The sequence below is a fragment of the Rhinoderma darwinii genome, chromosome 7 (genome assembly GCF_050947455.1).
Source record: "Rhinoderma darwinii isolate aRhiDar2 chromosome 7, aRhiDar2.hap1, whole genome shotgun sequence".
NCBI classification, from domain to species: domain Eukaryota; kingdom Metazoa; phylum Chordata; class Amphibia; order Anura; family Rhinodermatidae; genus Rhinoderma; species Rhinoderma darwinii.
The window spans coordinates 113,391,776-113,411,916 of NC_134693.1; the positions used below are offsets into that span (position 1 = coordinate 113,391,776).

The following is a 20,141-nucleotide window of genomic DNA, read 5'->3' on the forward strand; positions in this document are numbered from 1 at the left end:
AAAATATAGAATAAAAAGTGATCAAAAAGTCGCATGTACCCCAAAATAATACCAATAAAAACTACAACCTATCCCGCAAAAAACAAGCCCTTACACCGCTTTTTTTACGGAAAAATATAAAATTATGACTCTCAGAATATGGTGACACAAAAAATAAATAATTTCATTAAAGTGATTTTATTGCGCAATCGCCACAAAACATAAAAAACCTATATACATATGGTATCGCCGTAATCGTACCGACCCGCAGAATAAAGTAAAATGTCATTTATACCGCACGGTAAATACTGTAAAAAAAAAAATACAAAAAACATCACATTGTCACTTTGCTTCCAAAAAAATCTAATAAAAAGTGATTAAAAAAAATCACATGTACCCTAAAATGGTACCAATGAAAAGTACAGATTGTCCCGCAACAAATAAGCCCTCACACGGCTCCGTTAGAGAAAAAATAAAAAAGTTCTGGCTCTCAGAATATGGCGATGCAAAATGTGCAGAGTGTTCCAAAAGCGGATGAGATCGGGCGACCATTTATCAGTGCGACACCTGCCACATATCTGCGAATTATTATTTATGTACCCCATTATTATACCCTCTTATTATGCCCTGATGTACTCCGCACAGATTACATATACCCCCACATCATAAACTGAAATACCAGCAAAACCCCAAACAGAACAGTTACCAAGCAAAATCTGCGCTCCAAAAGCCAAATGGTGTTCCCTCCCTTCTGAGCCCCACAGCGTGCCCAAACACCAGCTTACGTCCACATATATGACATTTTATATCCGGGAGAACCCGCTCAACATTGTATGAGGTATTTGTCTTCAGTGGCACAAACTGGGCACAATATATTGTGCATTAAAATGGCATATCAGTGGAAAATGTAAATTTTCACTTTGCACCATCCGCTGCGCATTAACGCCTTGGCGCACCACAACTTAATAGCATGTCGTGGTGCGAGGGGTTATTTATGGAACGGGCTCATGCGCTGTGCACGCTCCATATTCTGCAGGTGTCAGCTGTGTATTACAGCTGACACCCGGGACTAACGGACAGGAACAGCGATCGCGCTGTTACAGGAGCCTGTAAAATGACATTATACTGCAATACATTAGTATTGCAGTGTATTGTACCAGCGACCTAATGATCACTCGTTCCAGTCCCCTAAAGGGACTTTTGGGAGGTTTCCACTGTTTTGGTACCTCAGGGGCTTTGCATATGCGACATGACACCCGAAAACCATTCCAGCTAAATTTTAGCTCCAAAAGCCAAATATTGTTCCTTCCCTCCTGAGTCCTGCCGTGGGTCCAAACAGCAGTTTATTACCACATATGACGTATTGCTGTAATCAGGACAAATTGCTTTACAAATTTTGGGGTAATTTTTCTCCTTTATTCATTGTAAAAATTAAACATTTCTATGTTTTTTCAGAAAAAAGTAGATTTTAATTTTCACGGCCTAATTCCACTAAATTCAGCAAAAAAACTGTGGGGTCAAAATGCTAACTATACCCCTAGAACAATTCCTTGAGGGGTGTAGTCTTCAAAATGGGGTCAGTTTTGGGGGGATTCCACTGTTTTGCTTACTCCAGGGCGTTGCAAACGCGATATGGAACTGAAAACCAATCCAGCAAAATCTGCGCTTCAAAATCCAAATGGCGCTCCTTCCCTTCTGAGCTCTGCCGTGGGTCCAAACAGCAGTTTAGTACCACATATGGGGTATTGGCATAATCGGGAGAAGTAGCTTTACAAGTTCTGGGGTGCTTTTTAATCTTTATTCCTTGCAAATATTAATTTTTTATATTTTTTCAGAAAAAAAGTAGATTTTCACTTTCACAGACAAACTCCAATAAATATAGCAAAATACCTGTGGGGTCAAGATGCTAACTATAACCCTAGATAAATTCCTTGAGGTGTGTAGTTTCCAAAACCGTCTCACTTTTGGGGGATTTCCACTGTTTTGGCACCACAAGACCTCTTCAAACCTGACATGGTGCCTAAAATATATTCTAAAAAAAGGAGGCCCCAAAATCCACTAGGTGCTACTTTGCTTCTGAGGCCGGTATTTCAGTTCATTATCACACTAGAGCCACATGTGGGATATTTCTAAAAACTGCAGAATCTGGGCAATAAATATTGAGTTGCATTTCTCGGGTAAAACCTTCTGTGTTACAGAAAAAAAATTTTTACAAATGAATTTCAGCAAAAAAAATAAAATTTGTAAATTTCACCTCTACTTTGCTTTAATTCCTGTGAAGCGCCTAATGGGTTAAGAAACTTTCTGAATGCTATTTTAAATACTTTGAGGGGTGCAGTTTTTAATTTGGGGTGATTTATGGGGGTCTATCTAGTACATAAGGCCCTCAAAGCCACTTCAGAACTGAACTGGTCCATGTAAAAATAGCCTTTTGAAATTTTATTGAAAACGTGAGAAATTGCTGCTAAAGTTCTAAACGTTGTAACGTCCTAGAAAAATAAAATAATGTTAAAAAAAAAACTATGCAAATATAAAGTAGACATATGGAATATATAAAATAGTAACTATTTTGTGTGGTATTACTATCTGTTTTACAAGCAGATACATTTAAAATGAGAAAAATCATAATTTTTGCAAATTTTCTCTAAATTTTGGTGTTTTTCACAAATAAGCAATGAATTTATTGACCAAATTTTTCCACTAACATAAAGTACAATATGTCACGAGAAAACAATCTCAGAATCGATTGGATAGGCAAAAGCATTCCGGAGTTATTACCACATAAAGAGACACATGTCAGATTTGAGAAAATGGGGCTGGTCATGAAGGTCAAAATTAGCTCGGTCTTGAAAGGGTTAAAAAGCAACCATTCAGTCCAAAAAAACAACAAATTAAATACTGCAAAATTATTGTTAACTTACCTGCTGGCCTCACTTGCTTCTGGTTCTACTTCCTCATTCTGGTCCCTGTTTTCTGGAATCCAAGATGGCTGGTGCGGTCTCAGACTTGTATATAGAAAGCATTACCTGCAATTCTGAGACATGAACGCACCTTCTTCATTGCTCTCAAAAGAACAAGCACCGATGATCTCAGCGCTGTTTCCATCTATTCTGACACTTGTCCTGCTGACTTCTTGACAGGGGTTCCGGCTGCAGCAACATCCTCATTGACAGCGCCTGGTGGACGGAGGAAGACTGTGCCAGGGTTGGCATGAATCATCTTCTGTATTTAAAGAGGCTCTGTCACCACATTATAAGTGCCCTATCTCTTACATAATCTGATTGGCACTGTAATGTAGATAACAGTGGTTTTTATTTTAAGTTATGAACAATTTTACATTTATGCTAATTAGTTTCTTAATAGACAACTGGGCGCTTTTTAACTTTTTACCAACTTGGCATTGTAAAGAGAAGTGTATGAAGCTGACCAATCAGCGTCATAAACTTCTCATAGTTCCAGCCCAGCTTCTTTCACTGCACAGCGTGACCTCGCGAGATCACGCTGTGCTGTGATAAGTCCCACAAAAACTTTACCGAAGTTGTGGCAGTGTGAATAGACATCGTGTCCAGGCTGGAGGTGATGTCTATTCACTCTCGACACTTCGGTAAAGGTAACGTGGGAGTATGTGACAGCACAGCGTGATCTCGCGAGATTATGCTGTGCAGTGAAAGTAGCTGGGCTGGAACGGTGAGAAGTGTATGACGCTGATTGGTCACTGATTGGTCAGTGTCATACACTTCTCTTTACAATGCCCAGTTGGTAAAAAGTTAAAAAGCTCCCAGTTTTCTATTAAGAAACTAATTAGCATAAATATAAAATTGTTCATAACTTGGTCAAAAATGATAGTTTTTCAAAATAAAAACCACAGTTGTTATCTACATTACAGCGCCGATCACATTCTGTAGGAGATAGGGCACTTATAATGTGGTGACAGATCCTCTTTAAGTATATCACATTGTATGCTTGTAACGGTCTTATATGTTTTATTGTCTGTTTTTTTTAAAGGTTTCCGTGTCTTGGACTACGTTGGATTGTCGTGGGATCAAATTTTTACCAATAAAATGGTCAAAGCGGGCTGTAGGGGGGGCATTTTATTTCAATAAAGTGTTTTTTATATTTTTTTCAACTGTGTAACAGCGCTAGTAATCAAGGTGTCTGACTGACACCTCTCCATTACAATCGCTAGGGCTTGGTGTCAGTCAGTGATGTGCTATGTCCACCTTAAGCAATTTTGAGGCAGATTTTTTTCTGCCTGCAAAATACTCTGTGTGAGCAGGGCCATACATAATCAGCACTTTCAGACACTTTACTTACTGTGTCAGAAGAGCTGCTGGCTCCCACTCCAGTCCTCATTGTCAGGCGATGTCTTCCAGGTCCAGTCTTCCAGGTCCAGTCTTTCACCTCCAGCCAGGCTCTAGAAAATGGCGGGGATCGGAGAACGCCTGCCGCCGCACTATAACTAGACTCCTCCCCCTCTCCTTATGAAGCTACGCTCTGGAGGAGAAGGAGGAGGAGGCCCAGGTCAGTTGTGTGTGCGCCGGTGTCTGTGTGTGCCCGCGGGCACGCATCCATCCTCGGGTGCGCGCCTCCATCCGCGGGTGCGAGCGGGCGTTCGCGGGTGCGCGCAAGCTGGCGGTGTTTGACGGCCGGGCCCCCATGATGAGAGGGGGGCCCGCAGCTCACGACATTCTTTTAGTGAAAAGAACGGGCCCCATTGCAGGGGCCTGTTTTTTTTCTACCAAAGGCAAGTCGCGGCAGTTGCCGAGCCCCCCTTTCAATTAGCTTTGGCCGGGCCCCTTACACCAGTACCCCTAGTACTGCCCTGATGGCAGCCCTGGTTGGGAGACCCACCTCTGGGATCCCCACCTAGCTGGAGAACAGGGTTCCTCTGACCCCCGATCTGCCTAGTGAGGTGGCCACCTAGGTGCATATTAAATGGAGAGAGATGGCCATGTATGTCTGTGTCTTTCTCCATTCCATTCTATGGGATTTACAGAAACAGGTGAGAAATTTGGCTCACCAGGCGGATCAGGGTTTAGGGGACCTCTATTCTCCAGATGGGGAGGGTCATATGTCATAAATGTCTGTGGTGGGAAAACCTCTTTAAAATCACACATACTGAACCTTGCAATAGACTTCAAAAAGCAAGAAATTACTCACGTAAGTCCCGTGATATTTCATGTGGGTTGCGCTCCCTTTATCATGTATGAAATTTAACATTTTGTGACTGTTCTCTGTGGAATATTGCTGGTGTTCTCTTTCCACAGAAAACTGAATAAATATATGATTAAAAAAATAACTCAAGAGACTTAAGGGAGCCATTTCTTGCTTTTTGAAAATGATTACAGAGTTCAATATATATGATTTTGGACTGGCTATTTTTCAGACCAAGTGAAGATTTACTAGGTAGATTAATTGGGAGATATTCATAGCTATGCTTTTGCTGGTAAAAAGCCTTAAGGCATGTTCAGACGTGGCGGAATTGCTGCAGACCCTGTCCGCATCAATGCCGCCCATAATCCGCGTTGCGGATTCCGTTGCGGATTTAGCTAAAATGTTAGGTAAAATGCTGCGGATTTGTCGTTGCGGATTCAGGTGCAGATCACACTCTGCTCTCTTTCAAACATTCCATCCCAGTCTGGGTATAGACCTCGACACACATAGGTCCAGTCTTGATCCCGTGTGTTGCACTCACTATACCCTGCACTGGAGGTGTCCCACAATTCAGGACTGTTATGTACCTGAAAAACAAATAGACAGTGCATATTGTAGTTTGATTTGTACTTATGAATAATGTTATATATGTTATATGTTTATCTTTGTTATAATGTTTACATACTGCAAATGCTGCTAGTCAGACATCATACATACAAGTAAACTAGTGAAAACATGACATAAACATGTAAAGTTACTTACAAGGTTAATAAGAGTAGACACTTCCATATCCATCCGCCTATATCTGGCCATGGTAATAGCTCTGTGTTCCTGTAAGCCTGGAAGCCAAAAATTGAGGTTTTCTCTTCCTCATCATAATGATTAAATATCCTGTTCCTGAATGAAATGTGCAACGCAAAACACACAGCAAATCCGCAACATATATTACATCTGCAGATTTCATTGCGTAATTTGAAAACTCCATTGAAGTCAATGGAGAAATTCCGCAACAAGTACGCAACAGATTGTGCAGGCTGCGGACTGCAAATTCCGCATCGCAGCCTATGTTCCGCAGCGGAGTTTTCCGCAACGTCTGCACAAAGTTAACTAAAAAGGTGTTGAAACCAATGGAAAAACTGTCTGCTGCAGATTTCCACTTCGGACTGTCCACAGCGGAATTCCACAGCAATTCTACCACGTCTGAACGTGCCCTTAAACTGTTATTATATTTATGTTTAATTCATATCCATGTTCTTTTTCTTCTGTTCTTGACACTATAAATATACAAGTCGTAAAGGGGAGCAGTGACTCTTAGGCCCTGTTCACACAGATTTTCTTGACGCTTAAAGCACAGCAAAAACCGCTGCAAAAAAAGGCTGAAATTTAAAACAATGGGAGGTGGAGGGGAAAAAAATAACGCTCGCGGAAAAAGTTTTCCGCCTCAAAAACCCAATTAGAATCAATGGGAGACGGGAAAAAATGCCGCTAACGGGCGCGACTGTTTTTGACTCATTATATGGCAAAAAACGCTCACGGTTTTTTCCTTTGCCTGTTGAAGAAAGAGGTAAGAAACGTGGCAAAATGTGCGGAAAAAAACGCCTGTGGTGCAAAACCACTTCAAAGGAACCGGAGCTGATTTTTACAGGCGGAATTTTCTGCCTGCAAAAAACTTTGTGTGAACAGGGCCTAAGTGAACAACCCTCTGGTGCAAATTCCCAGCCTAAGAGTATCAATAACATTCAGAAATCGCAGTAAAATGAATTGTTTTTCTTGCGTTTCAACAACAACGTGTTTCAGAACCAAAAAAGGCGCTTCATCATGTTTATTAGAGAAATATATTCAGGATAAACAACATATGAACAGTTACAAAGGAACAGTTAAAGTGCAATAACGAAGGAGATCCAGCCAGAGGGTGGGATAATCCTGCTGTTAGAAATAACACGTGTTAGAAAAATCTCATATAACAACTACAGATGTGTCTTATCTTTCCTCTTATCTCAACATATCCTGAGATGTGTGTCAGGTAATAAAGTGCTTTGAAAAAAAAACAAAAAAAACATGACTTCGCGATACTCTGTCACAAGATGTCTATGCTATATGTCTCTATGTCTGGCCACCCAGTGGTTGGGATGTGAGTTGCAGCCTTTTAATGATTTTATTAACATGTTGCGATATTGTATATAATTTGATTCCTGACAAATTGGAGACCTTGATTGAATTCAAGCAAAGGAAAGGTTAGACACATCTGTACATATATATATATATATATATATATATATATATATATATATATATATATATATATATATATATAAAAATATGGTTAATAAATATTTCTTTGTTTTTAGAGAATTCTTGGGTCAATTTGTGGTTGTGTTGTTGAACGATATTTTGTTTTTTTTCTTGTCTTTGGAACAACCTCATCCCCATGTCAAAAGGGTTCTGTCTAAGTTAAGAGATAACCACCTTTTAGCTAAGATGGAGACGTGTAAGTTCAAGATTGGGAGCGTTGTTTTTCTGAATTATATTATTTCTCCTCATGAGTTTTCCATAGATCCTTTTAAGGTGCAAGCCATCAAGGATTTGGCTCTCTGCACTAATCTTAAGGCGGTGCAGAGATTTTTGGGGTTTGCCAACTACTATAGGAGATTTAGCAGAACTTTTTCCTCTATAGTGGCTTCTATAACAGCTCTAACTAAGACAGGTGCCAATCCGGCTAAGTGGTCTCCTGATGTCCTAAAGGCATTCTCCACCCTCAAAATGTTGTTTTCTCTTGGTCCCATATTGAGATATCCTGATATTGATGTCCAGTTTATTGTTGCGAACGATTCCTTCAACGTGGGAGCTGCGGATATACTTTTGCGAGAGAATGCTGAAGACCACACCCTACGCCTTCTTATACTGAAAGATTTCTGCAGCTGAGTTTAACTGGGATGAAGGTATTCGTGAGGTGTTGGCTTTTAAATTGTCCTTTGAGGAGTGGAGGCACTGGTTGAAGGGGGCCAAATCCCGATCATTGTAAATAACGACCACAAAAATCTTTTGTATATTGAGCCTGCCAAGAAGCCAAACTCTAGACGGGCTAGATGGACATTAATCTTTTCTATGTTCAATTGTGTCATAATCTTTTGCCCAGACTGCAAAAACCTTAAAGCCAAAGCCCTTCCTTGCAGTTTTTTACAGCAGCACGTGGAGACCTCTACACCTTCTCCCATCTTCTTCTCACACAGGTTTAAGTTGCTACTCCCCCCGGGAACCTGATCAAATTTTTTTGTTCCTAGAGACTAAAGATGAGCGAACTTATGAAAAGTTCAGTTCGGCTGGTTCGCCGAATTTCACGAAAAAGTTTGATCCGGACCGAACTAGTTCTGACCGAACCTGTAATTTCCGTGCGCCGAGCATGGTACAGTCCAGGGTGCTGAAAGAGTTAATGGGCTGCACTAACTCTTTCAGCAACCTTGACAGTACCATGCTCGGCGCGCGGAAAATACAATTTTAATGTAATAAAAAAAAATGTTATTGAGGTGTTATTGAGGACAGGAGTGGAGGAGAGGTAACAGACTGAGAGCTACGTAATGGTCTGAGCAGAGTTCACAGCAGCACAGAATATTTCAGAAGAGGAGCGTGCAGATGTTGAGGAGTGTATGACGCTGACTGGTCACTGATTGGTCAGCGTCATACACATAAACACGCTCAGTTAAAACCACGATACACGCCCAGCTGGACATAACGAAAAAAAAACGCCCAGTTGTCCATTTCAAAGCTCATTTGCATATATGCACACGACCGTAAAAACTCCCGTTATTACGGGTCGTATTTACGACCCGTAATAACGGGCTCATAGACTTCTATTGGCCACGGGTACCTTCCCGTTTTCTTACGGGAAGGTGCCCGTGCTGTTGAAAAAGATAGAACATGTCCTATTTCAGGCCGTAATAACGGCACGGGCAGCCCATAGAAGTCTATGGAGCTGCCGTAATGACGGGTGGCTACATGTGTGCACCCGTCATTACGGCAGCGTTGCTAGGCGACGTCAGTAAATAGTCACTGTCCAGGGTGTTGAAAGAGTTAACTGATCGGCAGTAACTGTTTCAGCACCCTGGACAGTGAATTCCGATTAGAATATAGAGTAACCTATAAAAAAAAAAAAACGTTCATACTTACCGAGAACTTCCTGCTTCCTCCAGTCCGGTCTCCCGGCCGTTGCCTTGGTGACGCGTCCCTCTCGACATCCAGTCCGACCTCCCGGGATGACGCGGCAGTCCATGTGACCGCTACAGCCTGGGATTGGCCTGTGATTGGCTGCAGCGGTCACTTGGACTGAATCGTCATCCCGGGAGGTCGGACTGGAGGAAGAAGTAGGGAGTTATCAGTAAGTAGGAACTTCTATTTTTTTTACACGTTGATGTATATTGTGATCGGAAGTCACTGTCCAGGGTGCTGAAACAGTTACTGCTGATTGTTTAACTCTTTCGGCACCCTGGACAGTGACTATCTCCGCCGGGTTCGGTCAAAACGTGTTCGGCCGAATCCGGTGAAGTTCGGATTCGCTGCGAACCGAACTTTTCCCGATGTTCGGATCGAAACCGGGTTCGGTTGTCCCGGTTCGCTCATCTCTACTAGAGACCTTTTGTCTGCTGTGCTTTTAAAATGTCACGGCAGCAAGATGGCTTGCCATCCAGGGATATCACCAAGGTGTGTAAGGCCTTGCCACATTCTGTCTGGTGGCCAGCTATGAGAAAAGATGTGGAGAATTTTTTGGGTAAATGTGACGTATTTTCCAACAATAATATTCCCAGGGTCCTACCCTTTAGTCAGGTAAGATCATCTCCCACCCCCAGGAGACCATGGACTGACATATTCATGAACTTCATTGTTGAGTTGCCCATCTCAGGGAGGTTGGATACCATATGGGTAGTAGTGGATAGATTCACAAAAAAGGCACATTTCATAACCTTACCTGGCTTACCCCTTTGCTGATACATTGTGTACTCTCTTTGTCCAGCATGTTGTCAGGCTCCATGGTATACCAGAGAACATTATGTCAGACAGGGGCTTCCAATTCATAGCCAGATTTTGGAGGGCTTTTTGTGCTAATTTCTCCCTTCTGTATTTATAGGTTTCATCCCAATGCATCCTCATTTACAGGGACCATGTGCTCTGGAGTTCCTTTGGTCAGACGGAGGGTCAGTCAGTTTGGAATAAGGTCCATAGTGCTTTAGGTACAGCTGCCAAACGCAAGTCTGATCCTCCCCACAGGCCAAGGTCGGAGATATGGAGTATGGTTGTTGCCCAGGAACATTATTTAGCAAGCTGGGCCCCAGGTTCTAGTTTCTTTTCTGTTGGACTTTCCCCAAAGCATGAGAATTCCAAGAACCTTTCACTGCTCCCTTTTTAAGTCTGAGTCTTCTTTCAGTAAGGTTGTTCCTAGAACCCCAACTGTTATGGTCTTTGGTCAGCCGGAGTGTATGATAGAGCAGATCCTTGATGCTAAGTGGGGTGGAACACATCTCCTTTATCTTGTAGAATGGGATTATGGTCTAGAGTTAATCTAGAGTTAATCGGGTGAACCCAGTGTTAGGGCGCTTTAGCCCTTCGTGAGGGGACTGTTACAAGCAGCAGATCCATTCCTGCATGCAGCATTTTCCATCCAGCTATTGAGCAGTAGCTGGGACAGTTGCTGAGGCTACATCATACTGCTCTTTTACATACGTCATATATATATATATATATATATATATATATATATATCTTTATAATTCTAGAGTCAAATTAAGTTGCTAGCTTTTCACTTGATGTTCTTAATGTATAAAAGATAAATATTGAAAAGTAAGCAAACCCCATGCCAATAGCTGACATGAAATATTCAATGGTTCCGAATACACCAAGATGTTAGCTTTCATATACTGTTATGTTTCAAACCTAAAATTTAACCTAATGCAAATCTTAGTGGGAAATTGTTTTAATTGTAGCTGAATAAATATAATAAAAATACATAATGTCATTTCCCCGATCTTTAATTTTTGGGGGTCCCAATTAAAGTTTGAGTCCTTTGGTACCAAGCAATTTTTGCCACCTGTATTATAGTCCAGAGCTGCATTCACAATTCTGCAGGTTTCAGAATTGAAATCTTTAAGTATTACTTGTTGATGTCTACACAGAGCTTGTTCTGGTGCAGCACATCGACCTAGATTTACTTGTGTTTAGTACGCCAGTCTTTATTAGAAGCCTGCTGTAGCAAGATGTGCTACATTTCTTAAGAGGCGCATGCCTCTTGGGCTGTCCGTGCACCACAGACTGAAATCTACACCATGAGCTGGCATAAATTTCCACTATAAACCACGCCAATTTTTGGCATAAATTAAAGTAAATCTGTTGGGCCTCGGGTGGCCCCACCACTCCTACCAAGCCCCACTTACATTTAAAAAACTGTTGAGAGCAGCGGAATATTGTTAAAAGGCAAAACAGGCGTGCACCAATATTTGCAACTTTGTTCTGACAGAAAAAGTTTGCAAATGGCATAATAAATCTCCCCCATAGTCTTTGCACCTGGCAATGTAAAGCAGGTAAAAGAGACTGTCCTGATTCTGATAACTGTAAAGTCTATAGGCAAAACATATGCTTTAGGTTTCATCTCATACCAATTCCTACCTCCAACAATAAGTAATGAAGTAATTTGTTGCCTCTGAAAACGACATTGGCAAACTCCACAGATTTCATTAATCAGAATGTTCCAGTATATTTCCTGTAGATTATATCATATGCTTCAGACCCCATCCCTAAATTTCCTCTTTGACACTAAATGGCCAGGCTGTCCTATGACTTGTGGGAAAGTTTGGGCCTGAAATTTGGACCAGCATGAGAAAGGGAAGAGGGAGAGGAACAATGTACAAGATGTAGCTGTTATAGGGCCCAGACTTGGTTGTTTGCATTCCCTTTGTTATTGGGTGACAAGAAGTTTTGCAAAACTCCCCTATACAGAGTAACTGCATTGGTAGGGAATTGTCCCAAGGGTCATGGAAAGAGCACTGTGTGGGAAGCACACCCCCAGCACTTCTGTCCTGAGTTATAGGCCAAGTTTAATCTTTAATATGCGGGCCCCGTTTGTACACCACTGGAGGGAGGGTTAATCATCTTAATTCATGTATAGCGCGGGCTACCAGGTATTCTATTCACGCATAGTTCAGTCAACTGACTTATGTATACTACTGTACTATATGTACATATATGATGAAAAATTCTAATGAACGCTGACTATGGTAAAACCCATACTAAAAATTTGGACACAATGAAAAACAACAAAAAAACAAAACAAAATAAAACACTAAATGTTTCTTTAATCTGGAGCAGGTGGAAACTTGGAACAAACTGTATCATATCCCTGAAGCTGCTTGTACGGATGTATTATTGATAGTTCTACTAAGATCGCAGATTCTCATATCACCTGCTGGGATACAGTCAATTCTCAAAGTGGCACAATTTCTTCCGGATACTTATAGCTTAATAACATGTGTACAAGACATAATCAGCTGCAGGCAGCTCAGTGGGTTTTCTATTTCATTGCTTTTGTTAGTGCCAACTGATAACCAGCTCCAACTAGTTAGCAAATATTTGCTGGCCTGAGGTCTTCAATCTGGCCGGTTTGCCGTCCGTGGCCATCCTTTACTAGAAACATATTATAGTCACAGACGCTCGTGTGCAGTGGTGAGAAGAGACAGGTGCTGCCTTATCACATTAGTGACATGAAGTATTTAAACAGAGGTCTTACCTAGTGACCGGTGCAATTGTCATTAGAGTGGAATTATCTCTTTCGCTGGTATTTATCGACCAAATTAAAAAAAAAAAAAAAGTTGCATAAAAATGAAAAATAACTGATGCTAACAGAAAACGACAAAGGTGTTGAAGTCAAAATGGTGGTTAGCTTTCCCAGGACATAATGTATATGAACATCTTGCGAAGGATTTTTATTTTCCTTTGGAAATGTATTTGTTGTAGAAAACATCCATCACCCACTCAGGTGTTCCCTTGGAAACCTCTTTATACATACCATGATACCATATGTGCTGCGATAAGCTCTGTCACTGTCAGCCGTGCTTAATCGTCTACATTTTGTCAATATATTGTTTTTGTATGCGTGGATCATTTTAAAAACATTCCAGCATATTAAATTCTCATGAAATTTACTCTAGTGTATTTGTACCTGTGGTTAGCAAATTGGTCTTTGAAATACTAATACATACAAATACATTGTCAATTATGGTGTCATGTGTAGTGTGAGATACTGTATGCAGATAGAATATAAATAAAAGGTAATGGAATATTATATGAATAATTATTTAAATGAACAATAACACTAACATCAGGTCCTCCCAAGGGAAACGTTTTAAAATTCCCTAACTGTGGCATCCGCATGGCACCATGGCATCTACATGGCACTATTCAACATAGAATTTACCTGAGGTGATCAAGTCGAAGTACCCAATGATTTTTCCCCTTCTATCCCTGTCTGGCATCAGTAGGTCAGATGGAAAGGTGAGATGGACCTCAGGTGACAGGTGAGTTGGACCTCAAGTCACACGTCACAATAGGCTGACACTTCTGCTTTTGTAGAGATCACTTTCCAAATTGTGTTGTGAATACTGAAGCCAAGGTCAGTGGTCTTATCATTATCATCAGATGGTAAGATTACGTTAAAGGTAATCTCCATTATACAGCTGGAGACAAATAACACAGGATGACACTATTGACAATAGGCAATGGACACAGTACAGTCCCCCCCTCCCTGCACAATGACCTCTGCACATGACACAGAGCATGCCCACAACACTTTTCCATAGAAGTTAATGAGTCTTATGTACAATCTGTTTTTAGAGATTTGCTTTACAGCATAGGAAATCTCTAAAAGCATATTTAAAAAAAGGGTATAATTTAGCCTATATTTATAAATAATTAACCAAAAAATAAAGGTGATATGATTTCTTTAAGGTTGCACAAAAAAAATGAAAGGAACCAAAGACTCCGTTCACATCTGTATTTCCATTATTCTGTTCCGTTATAGAAACACAATAACAAAATTAATGAATAGAACAGAACACGTCAAATGACTAACACCAATGCCGGCCCGACAGAACCCATTAACTTCAATGGGTTCTCTCAGGCTTTTGTCATAGCTTGCGTCACTTTACTCGACAAATATGACGGAATCTGCAATGGAGGATCTTAATGGAACCTGCAACGCAGATGTGAGTAGAGTCTAAGGGTGTGTTCACATCAGCATCAGCCAAACCATTTGCAACAGAAGCATTACCATTGGAATCAATGGTAATTCAAACGGAAGCTATGGATTCCGTTTGTCTTTCCATTCATGGGTTCCTCCGACAAAAAGGTCTAACCAAACCCATGAATTGAGGGGTGACGCTGATGTGAACAGGCCCTAACTTTACTCAGTTGCTTAATACTCTAACATTTTATATTACATTGTAGCTGGGTTTTTGGGGTTTTTTTTTTGCGGCTGACATTGTTGGTTTAACATTTTCTTTTAGTAAACTAAATATACAATAGCAAGAAAGAAATAATTCTTCTTCTATTCAGTGGTATGATTAGTATTGTCTTCAAACTCCATTAGGTAATTCACTTGGATCATTAAATGCAAAACTCAATTTCCAGTCTAGCGCCTTTTTTTCTAATAGCTGATATTTCTAGGCTAAACATTGTAATATTTTATTAGAATACCAACCAGTGTTAATAACTGCACAGGGGCAGAAATGATCCAGGACGTTTCCTGAAAATGTTATCATTTTTTATAATTGAGAAATTTCCATAATTTCATATAAGTTTATGCCTCAATTAACAAAAAATGTTGTGTTCTGTTCACACTTTGCAGTATATAATATACCAAGCTGCTGATCTCAGGGACCATGGTTGCAAGACAATTTGTTTATTTATTTATGTAGTGGTTCAGAGCGCACAAGATCCGGTAGGTGCACGAATAGGGTCCCAAACCAATTACGTTATGTTTATTTATTTGTTTGTTTATGTATTTATGCATTTATTTGGGGAAACTGGCCTTATTCTCACGAGCGTGTCCGTTTTTCATACATATGACTGTCTGTATGCAGTCAGTGAGCTTTCCATGTGGCATCCGTTTTACTCATTCATGTGTCTGTTCTGCAAGCACATCCTGACTTTATTTAGATTTTTTTTTCTCTGCATTTCTTTAGCAACTAACACGTGAAACAAGGACAGCACATGAATGTCGCCCGTGTGCTCCGTTAATTTCATGCACCCATTGACTTTAATAGTGGTCTGAAAAAATGGACCAGAATAAGATATGTGATGAGTTTCAGGCAACGGACACGCGTTCCATGAAAAAACACGGATGTTTGAATAGCCCCATTGAATTGCAAAGGACAGCACACGGACTTAAAGAGACTCTGTCACCAGATTTTGCAACCCCTATCTGCTATTGCAGCAGATAGGCGCTGCAATGTAGATTACAGTAAAGTCTTTATTTAAAAAAAACGAACATTTTTGGCCAAGTTATGACCATTTTTGTATTTATGCAAATGAGGCTTGCAAAAGTACAACTGGGCGTGTTTACAGTAAAAGTACAACTGGGCGTGTATTATGTATGTACATCGGGGCGTTTTTACTTCTTTTACTAGCTGGGCGTTAGGAATGGGAGTGTATGATGCTGACGAATCAGCATCATCCACTTCTGTTGGTTAAAACCCAGCTTCTGGCAGTGCACAGACACACAGCGTGTTCTCGAGAGATCACGCTGTGACGTCACTCACTTCCGGCCCCAGGTCCTGCATCGTGTCGGCCACATCGGCACCAGAGGCTACAGTTGATTCTGCAGCAGCATCAGCGTTTGCAGGTAAGTAGCTACATCGACTTACCTGCAAACGCCGATGCTGCTGCAGAATCATCTGTAGCCTCTGGTGCCGATGTGTCCTCGCTCGTCCAACACGATGCAGGACCTGGGGCATGAAGTGAGTGACGACACAGCGTGATCTCTCGAGAACACACTGTGTGTCTGCACTGCCAGAAGCTGGGCGTTCTGAAGAGAAGTGGATGATACTTCTCGTCAGAACGCCCAGCTAGTAAAAGTAGTAAACACACCCCGATGTACGCACATAATACACGCCCAGTTGGAATTTTACTTTAAACACGCCCAGTTGGACTTTAGCAAGCCTCATTTGCATAAATACAAAAATGGTCATAACTTGGCCAAAAATGCTCGTTTTTTAAAAATAAAAACGTTACTCTTATCTACATTGCAGCGCCGATCTGCTGCAATAGCAGATAGGGGTTGCAAAATCTGGTGACAGAGCCTCTTTAAGTCATTTGTAGTCCTTGGTGGTGCTGCTGCTAAACTGTGCTGCTGAGGAAAGGCTTCTGTGATTGGCTAAAGAAACTGAGCCGAAACTGCACCAAAAATGGCATTAAAACTGTGTGTGTGGGCGTGTGTGTGCGTGTGCGTGTGCGTGTTTGTGTGCGTGTGTGTGTGTGTGTGTGTCGTTCTGTGTGTGTGATCCTGGCCTTAGACTGGAATAACATAAATACACTTTTGAAGCAGTTTTTGCCTTTTATTTGCCTTTAGGTCATTTTTTTTTACTATGCAGAAGTGGATGTTAATGAATACTCATGAGAGACTCTACACAGTCATGAGGCATTGCTGAACGTCTATTGTAGATTTCTCACTAGCGGTTACCCTGCATAAAATATGGAATAAACATATTTATACACAATATATGTGTATCCTAGTAGTCACCTTGCTGTGCGTTCCTTCCAAGTAATGATCATTCATTTTGCAAACATACAGCACATAACGCTTCACAAAGCATAACTAGTCCCAGTAGCTGTAAAAAACGATCAGCGTCCAGCCAAGAGCGCTGCCGGATTTCTTAAGGCACTGAAGCGTGCTGGGTATATTTCACTACAGCAAAGAACTATCCTTAATGTCTCATCTTGTAATTAGTTCTACTTTCTTTCTCTATAATATCTGTCTGTGTGCTTTTCTGTGCTGGTAAATAAAATAAAGCAGAATAGATGTTTTTAAGTGTTTTCTACGGAACAAATACACAATCCTGACAAGTATTTGACTGTGCTAGGGACAGCATTCCAAATATTAGATGTACCAATAAGCTGCCTTTTGGTCTACAAGAGTATCGTGCTGATATATCTGGGATACACGACCAGCTTCTAATTGCTTTCTGTTATCAGCAGTTCCTACAATGGGTAATTTTAAGTGACATTCTATTCTACCTTTCGAGCCACTTTCAAGGTTTTTTTCCCCCCGAAACAATGTTACTTTGATTCATGAACTGTGTCAGGTATTGCCAATCAGTCCCATTCACTTGATGCACCAGTCTGTCTATTCTCAGAAACCTTTTTAAAACATTAGTGCACCTTGATATAAATATATGTTACAGGGGAGGGAGTTCCAGACCGTTATGTATAATTTTCAGCGATCACAAAGTTCTGCATAATGGCTATTTAAAGGGGTTTTCTAAAGATTAACATTAATCCTTTATACACATTATAGGTGCTAACTGCATGATGACTTGGGGCCCCACTGCCGAGACCCCCACCGATCACTAGATCGGGAGTCCCACCCCCCTGGTTTATTCTCACTGCATGATCACGGTGAACATGAGTTTGAATAGAGTGGAGGACAAGCATGCGCCCTGCCACTCCATTTAAAGTCTAAGAGACTGACGTAGATAGCGGAGTAGAGCGCTCAGCTGTTTTCATCAGCCCCATAGACACTGAATGGAGCAGCAAGGTGCTTACCCGTCCTCCGCTCCATTCAAGCTCCTTCTCAATGCAAGTTTTGGGACCCCCATTCTAGTGATCGGTAGGGACCCCCAGTGATTAGACATTTATCACCTATCCTGTGAGTAGTTGATCAATTTTAATCTTGGGACAACTACTTTAATGGGATCATAGCCGTCTAACCCTTAAAATACTGCAATGAATAATGACTTGCGCATTAGCAAAGTGAGGGGGTCCGTCCGGGTTAAAAAAAAGTTCTAATAAAGCTATGCAGATGTTATATTATCTTACTGTACACCGTAAGTGAGGTTTCTGCTAATTGCGTCTCCTTTTTTTTTTCTAGTATGACATTTTCTATTATAAAGTGTGTGTAAAACAAGACAAATACATTTCTAGATAATTACTTTCTGTAGAAGAACATTGTGTCTATGTTCTAGAAGCTTCCATCAGAAATCCCGTGTTTACAGCTGCGAGTCTATGCTTGAGTGGTTAATTCTGCGTTACTTTGTACTGTAAGAGCTTTAGTATTGCCCCATGTACTGAATCTTAACAAAATGATTTCCTTCTCTCTAATTCAGGCATTCAGATTAAAATAAAAATACACCGAGGAGAAGAAGAACTTGATAGTCACCATATGATTGCCCTTCGAGTCTCCTTCTTCTATCAGTTAAATAGAAAGAAGCCCATGCATAGAAGTCATGTTGCCTAGCAACTGGAGGTGAGCAAACGTACGCAGGGTCTTGCAAACTCTAGATAGTGAAGGGTAAAGGGATAGAGGCTGAAGGCATTGTCACGTGAAATTAGTTGATCTGTTCATTTCTCCAGCAGAAAAAATTAATACCTTTTTTTCCATCGTGTTTTTAAGGTTATGACAAACATCCCTATACAAGTTGTCATTCTGGTCAGGTCACCGGCCGCTTCTGTGGATCTGAACTCATTGCAGACAACTCTGAAATATTAGTATTGCTCGTACAGTCAGAAGAGACTGTATCAAACGTGTACGGATACTTGTAATGTATGTTAACCAATTCTTCTATTGCTGTTATCAATGATGCATGTAAAGGGGAATGGACTGCAATGCATGTAATAAGTTATTTAGCGGTAACAGACAGTGCTTAACCCCATGTGTGCCAGAGATTTAGGAGTTATCTATTCTTTATACTGTTCTTTCCTTTTGGATCCACATCTGACTTTGGCTCAAAGAACTGAGCCAAAAACTGCATCAATACTGTGTGTGTTCCTGGCCTTGGGCTGGAATCACACATGCAGTTATTGTTGCAGTTATTGTGGTATTTTTTTAGTTCCAAAGTGAGAAGTGGATCCAAAAAGAAGGGAAGTATAAGGCCTCCTTCACACACAGAAATTATCAGGCAATTTAAACTATAAAAAAAAAAAATGCTTCTAATTATATATTGCAAAGGTTTAGAACACAAGATATAGAATATAACAAATGCATAAAAAGCAATACAGTGCAGATATAGTGTAATCTAGATAGACTGGGATAAAGCCCTGCTCATAGTCCTATTAGGGGATTATATAATTAGCAATTCTCTAAATATATCCTTTTTTCCTGAATCCCAGAATTTCAGAATTGCAGAAGCAATCTTATAACACACTTGTAGAGGTATGTGGGAGGCAGGGGCGTACATAGAGGTAACAGAGGTAATAGACAGGGGTGAACCTAGACCCTCTGCTGCCTGAGGCGAACTATAAAAAGGTGCCCCCCCCCCAATCTATCGGAGTTTTCTCATTACTACCTTTACAGATCAAACACGCAATATATATAAAAAAAAATTAAATAGGAAAACATTTGTTGTTTATTTGTAAAGTGCTGTTTAATGTGTAGAGAAGATTTAAAGAACTCTTTTTACTGTATTACTTTAGTATCATAGATCAGCAACGCAGCATTAACACTGAAAATTGTTTAACATCTTCTATGCCCCCTTTTTATTACCTAATTGACTTCTGATTTTTAACCGAGTTCAGTCGTCGGCATGATGCAGTGACGTCATCGTGCCGGGCAGTTGAAGTCATCAGCGTGCTCCCGATCTCTTGTAGGCCTCAGGCCTAAACCAGGTTGTGGCCTACAAGAGCAAACAGCGGAGCAGTGGTTTCTATTGTGGCAAATTATTATTTTTTTTACATTTTATACTGCTAACTTTTTTTTGGTAGGTTCCAATTGTGAAAGAGGGTTGCATGGGGAAGTTTTGATTTCAATAAAAAAAAAA

The 20,141-nt window shown here is 40.7% G+C and overlaps 1 protein-coding gene across 1 annotated transcript; it reads left to right on the forward strand.

Moving 5' to 3' along the window:
- The first annotated feature begins 7,611 nt into the window (after nt 1–7,611).
- Nucleotides 7,612–8,055, forward strand: LOC142657478 (uncharacterized). Its single transcript, XM_075832513.1, has one exon. It carries the CDS (start codon nt 7,612–7,614, stop codon nt 8,053–8,055), a length of 444 nt encoding a protein of 147 aa, XP_075688628.1.
- The last annotated feature ends 12,086 nt before the right edge of the window (nt 8,056–20,141 follow it).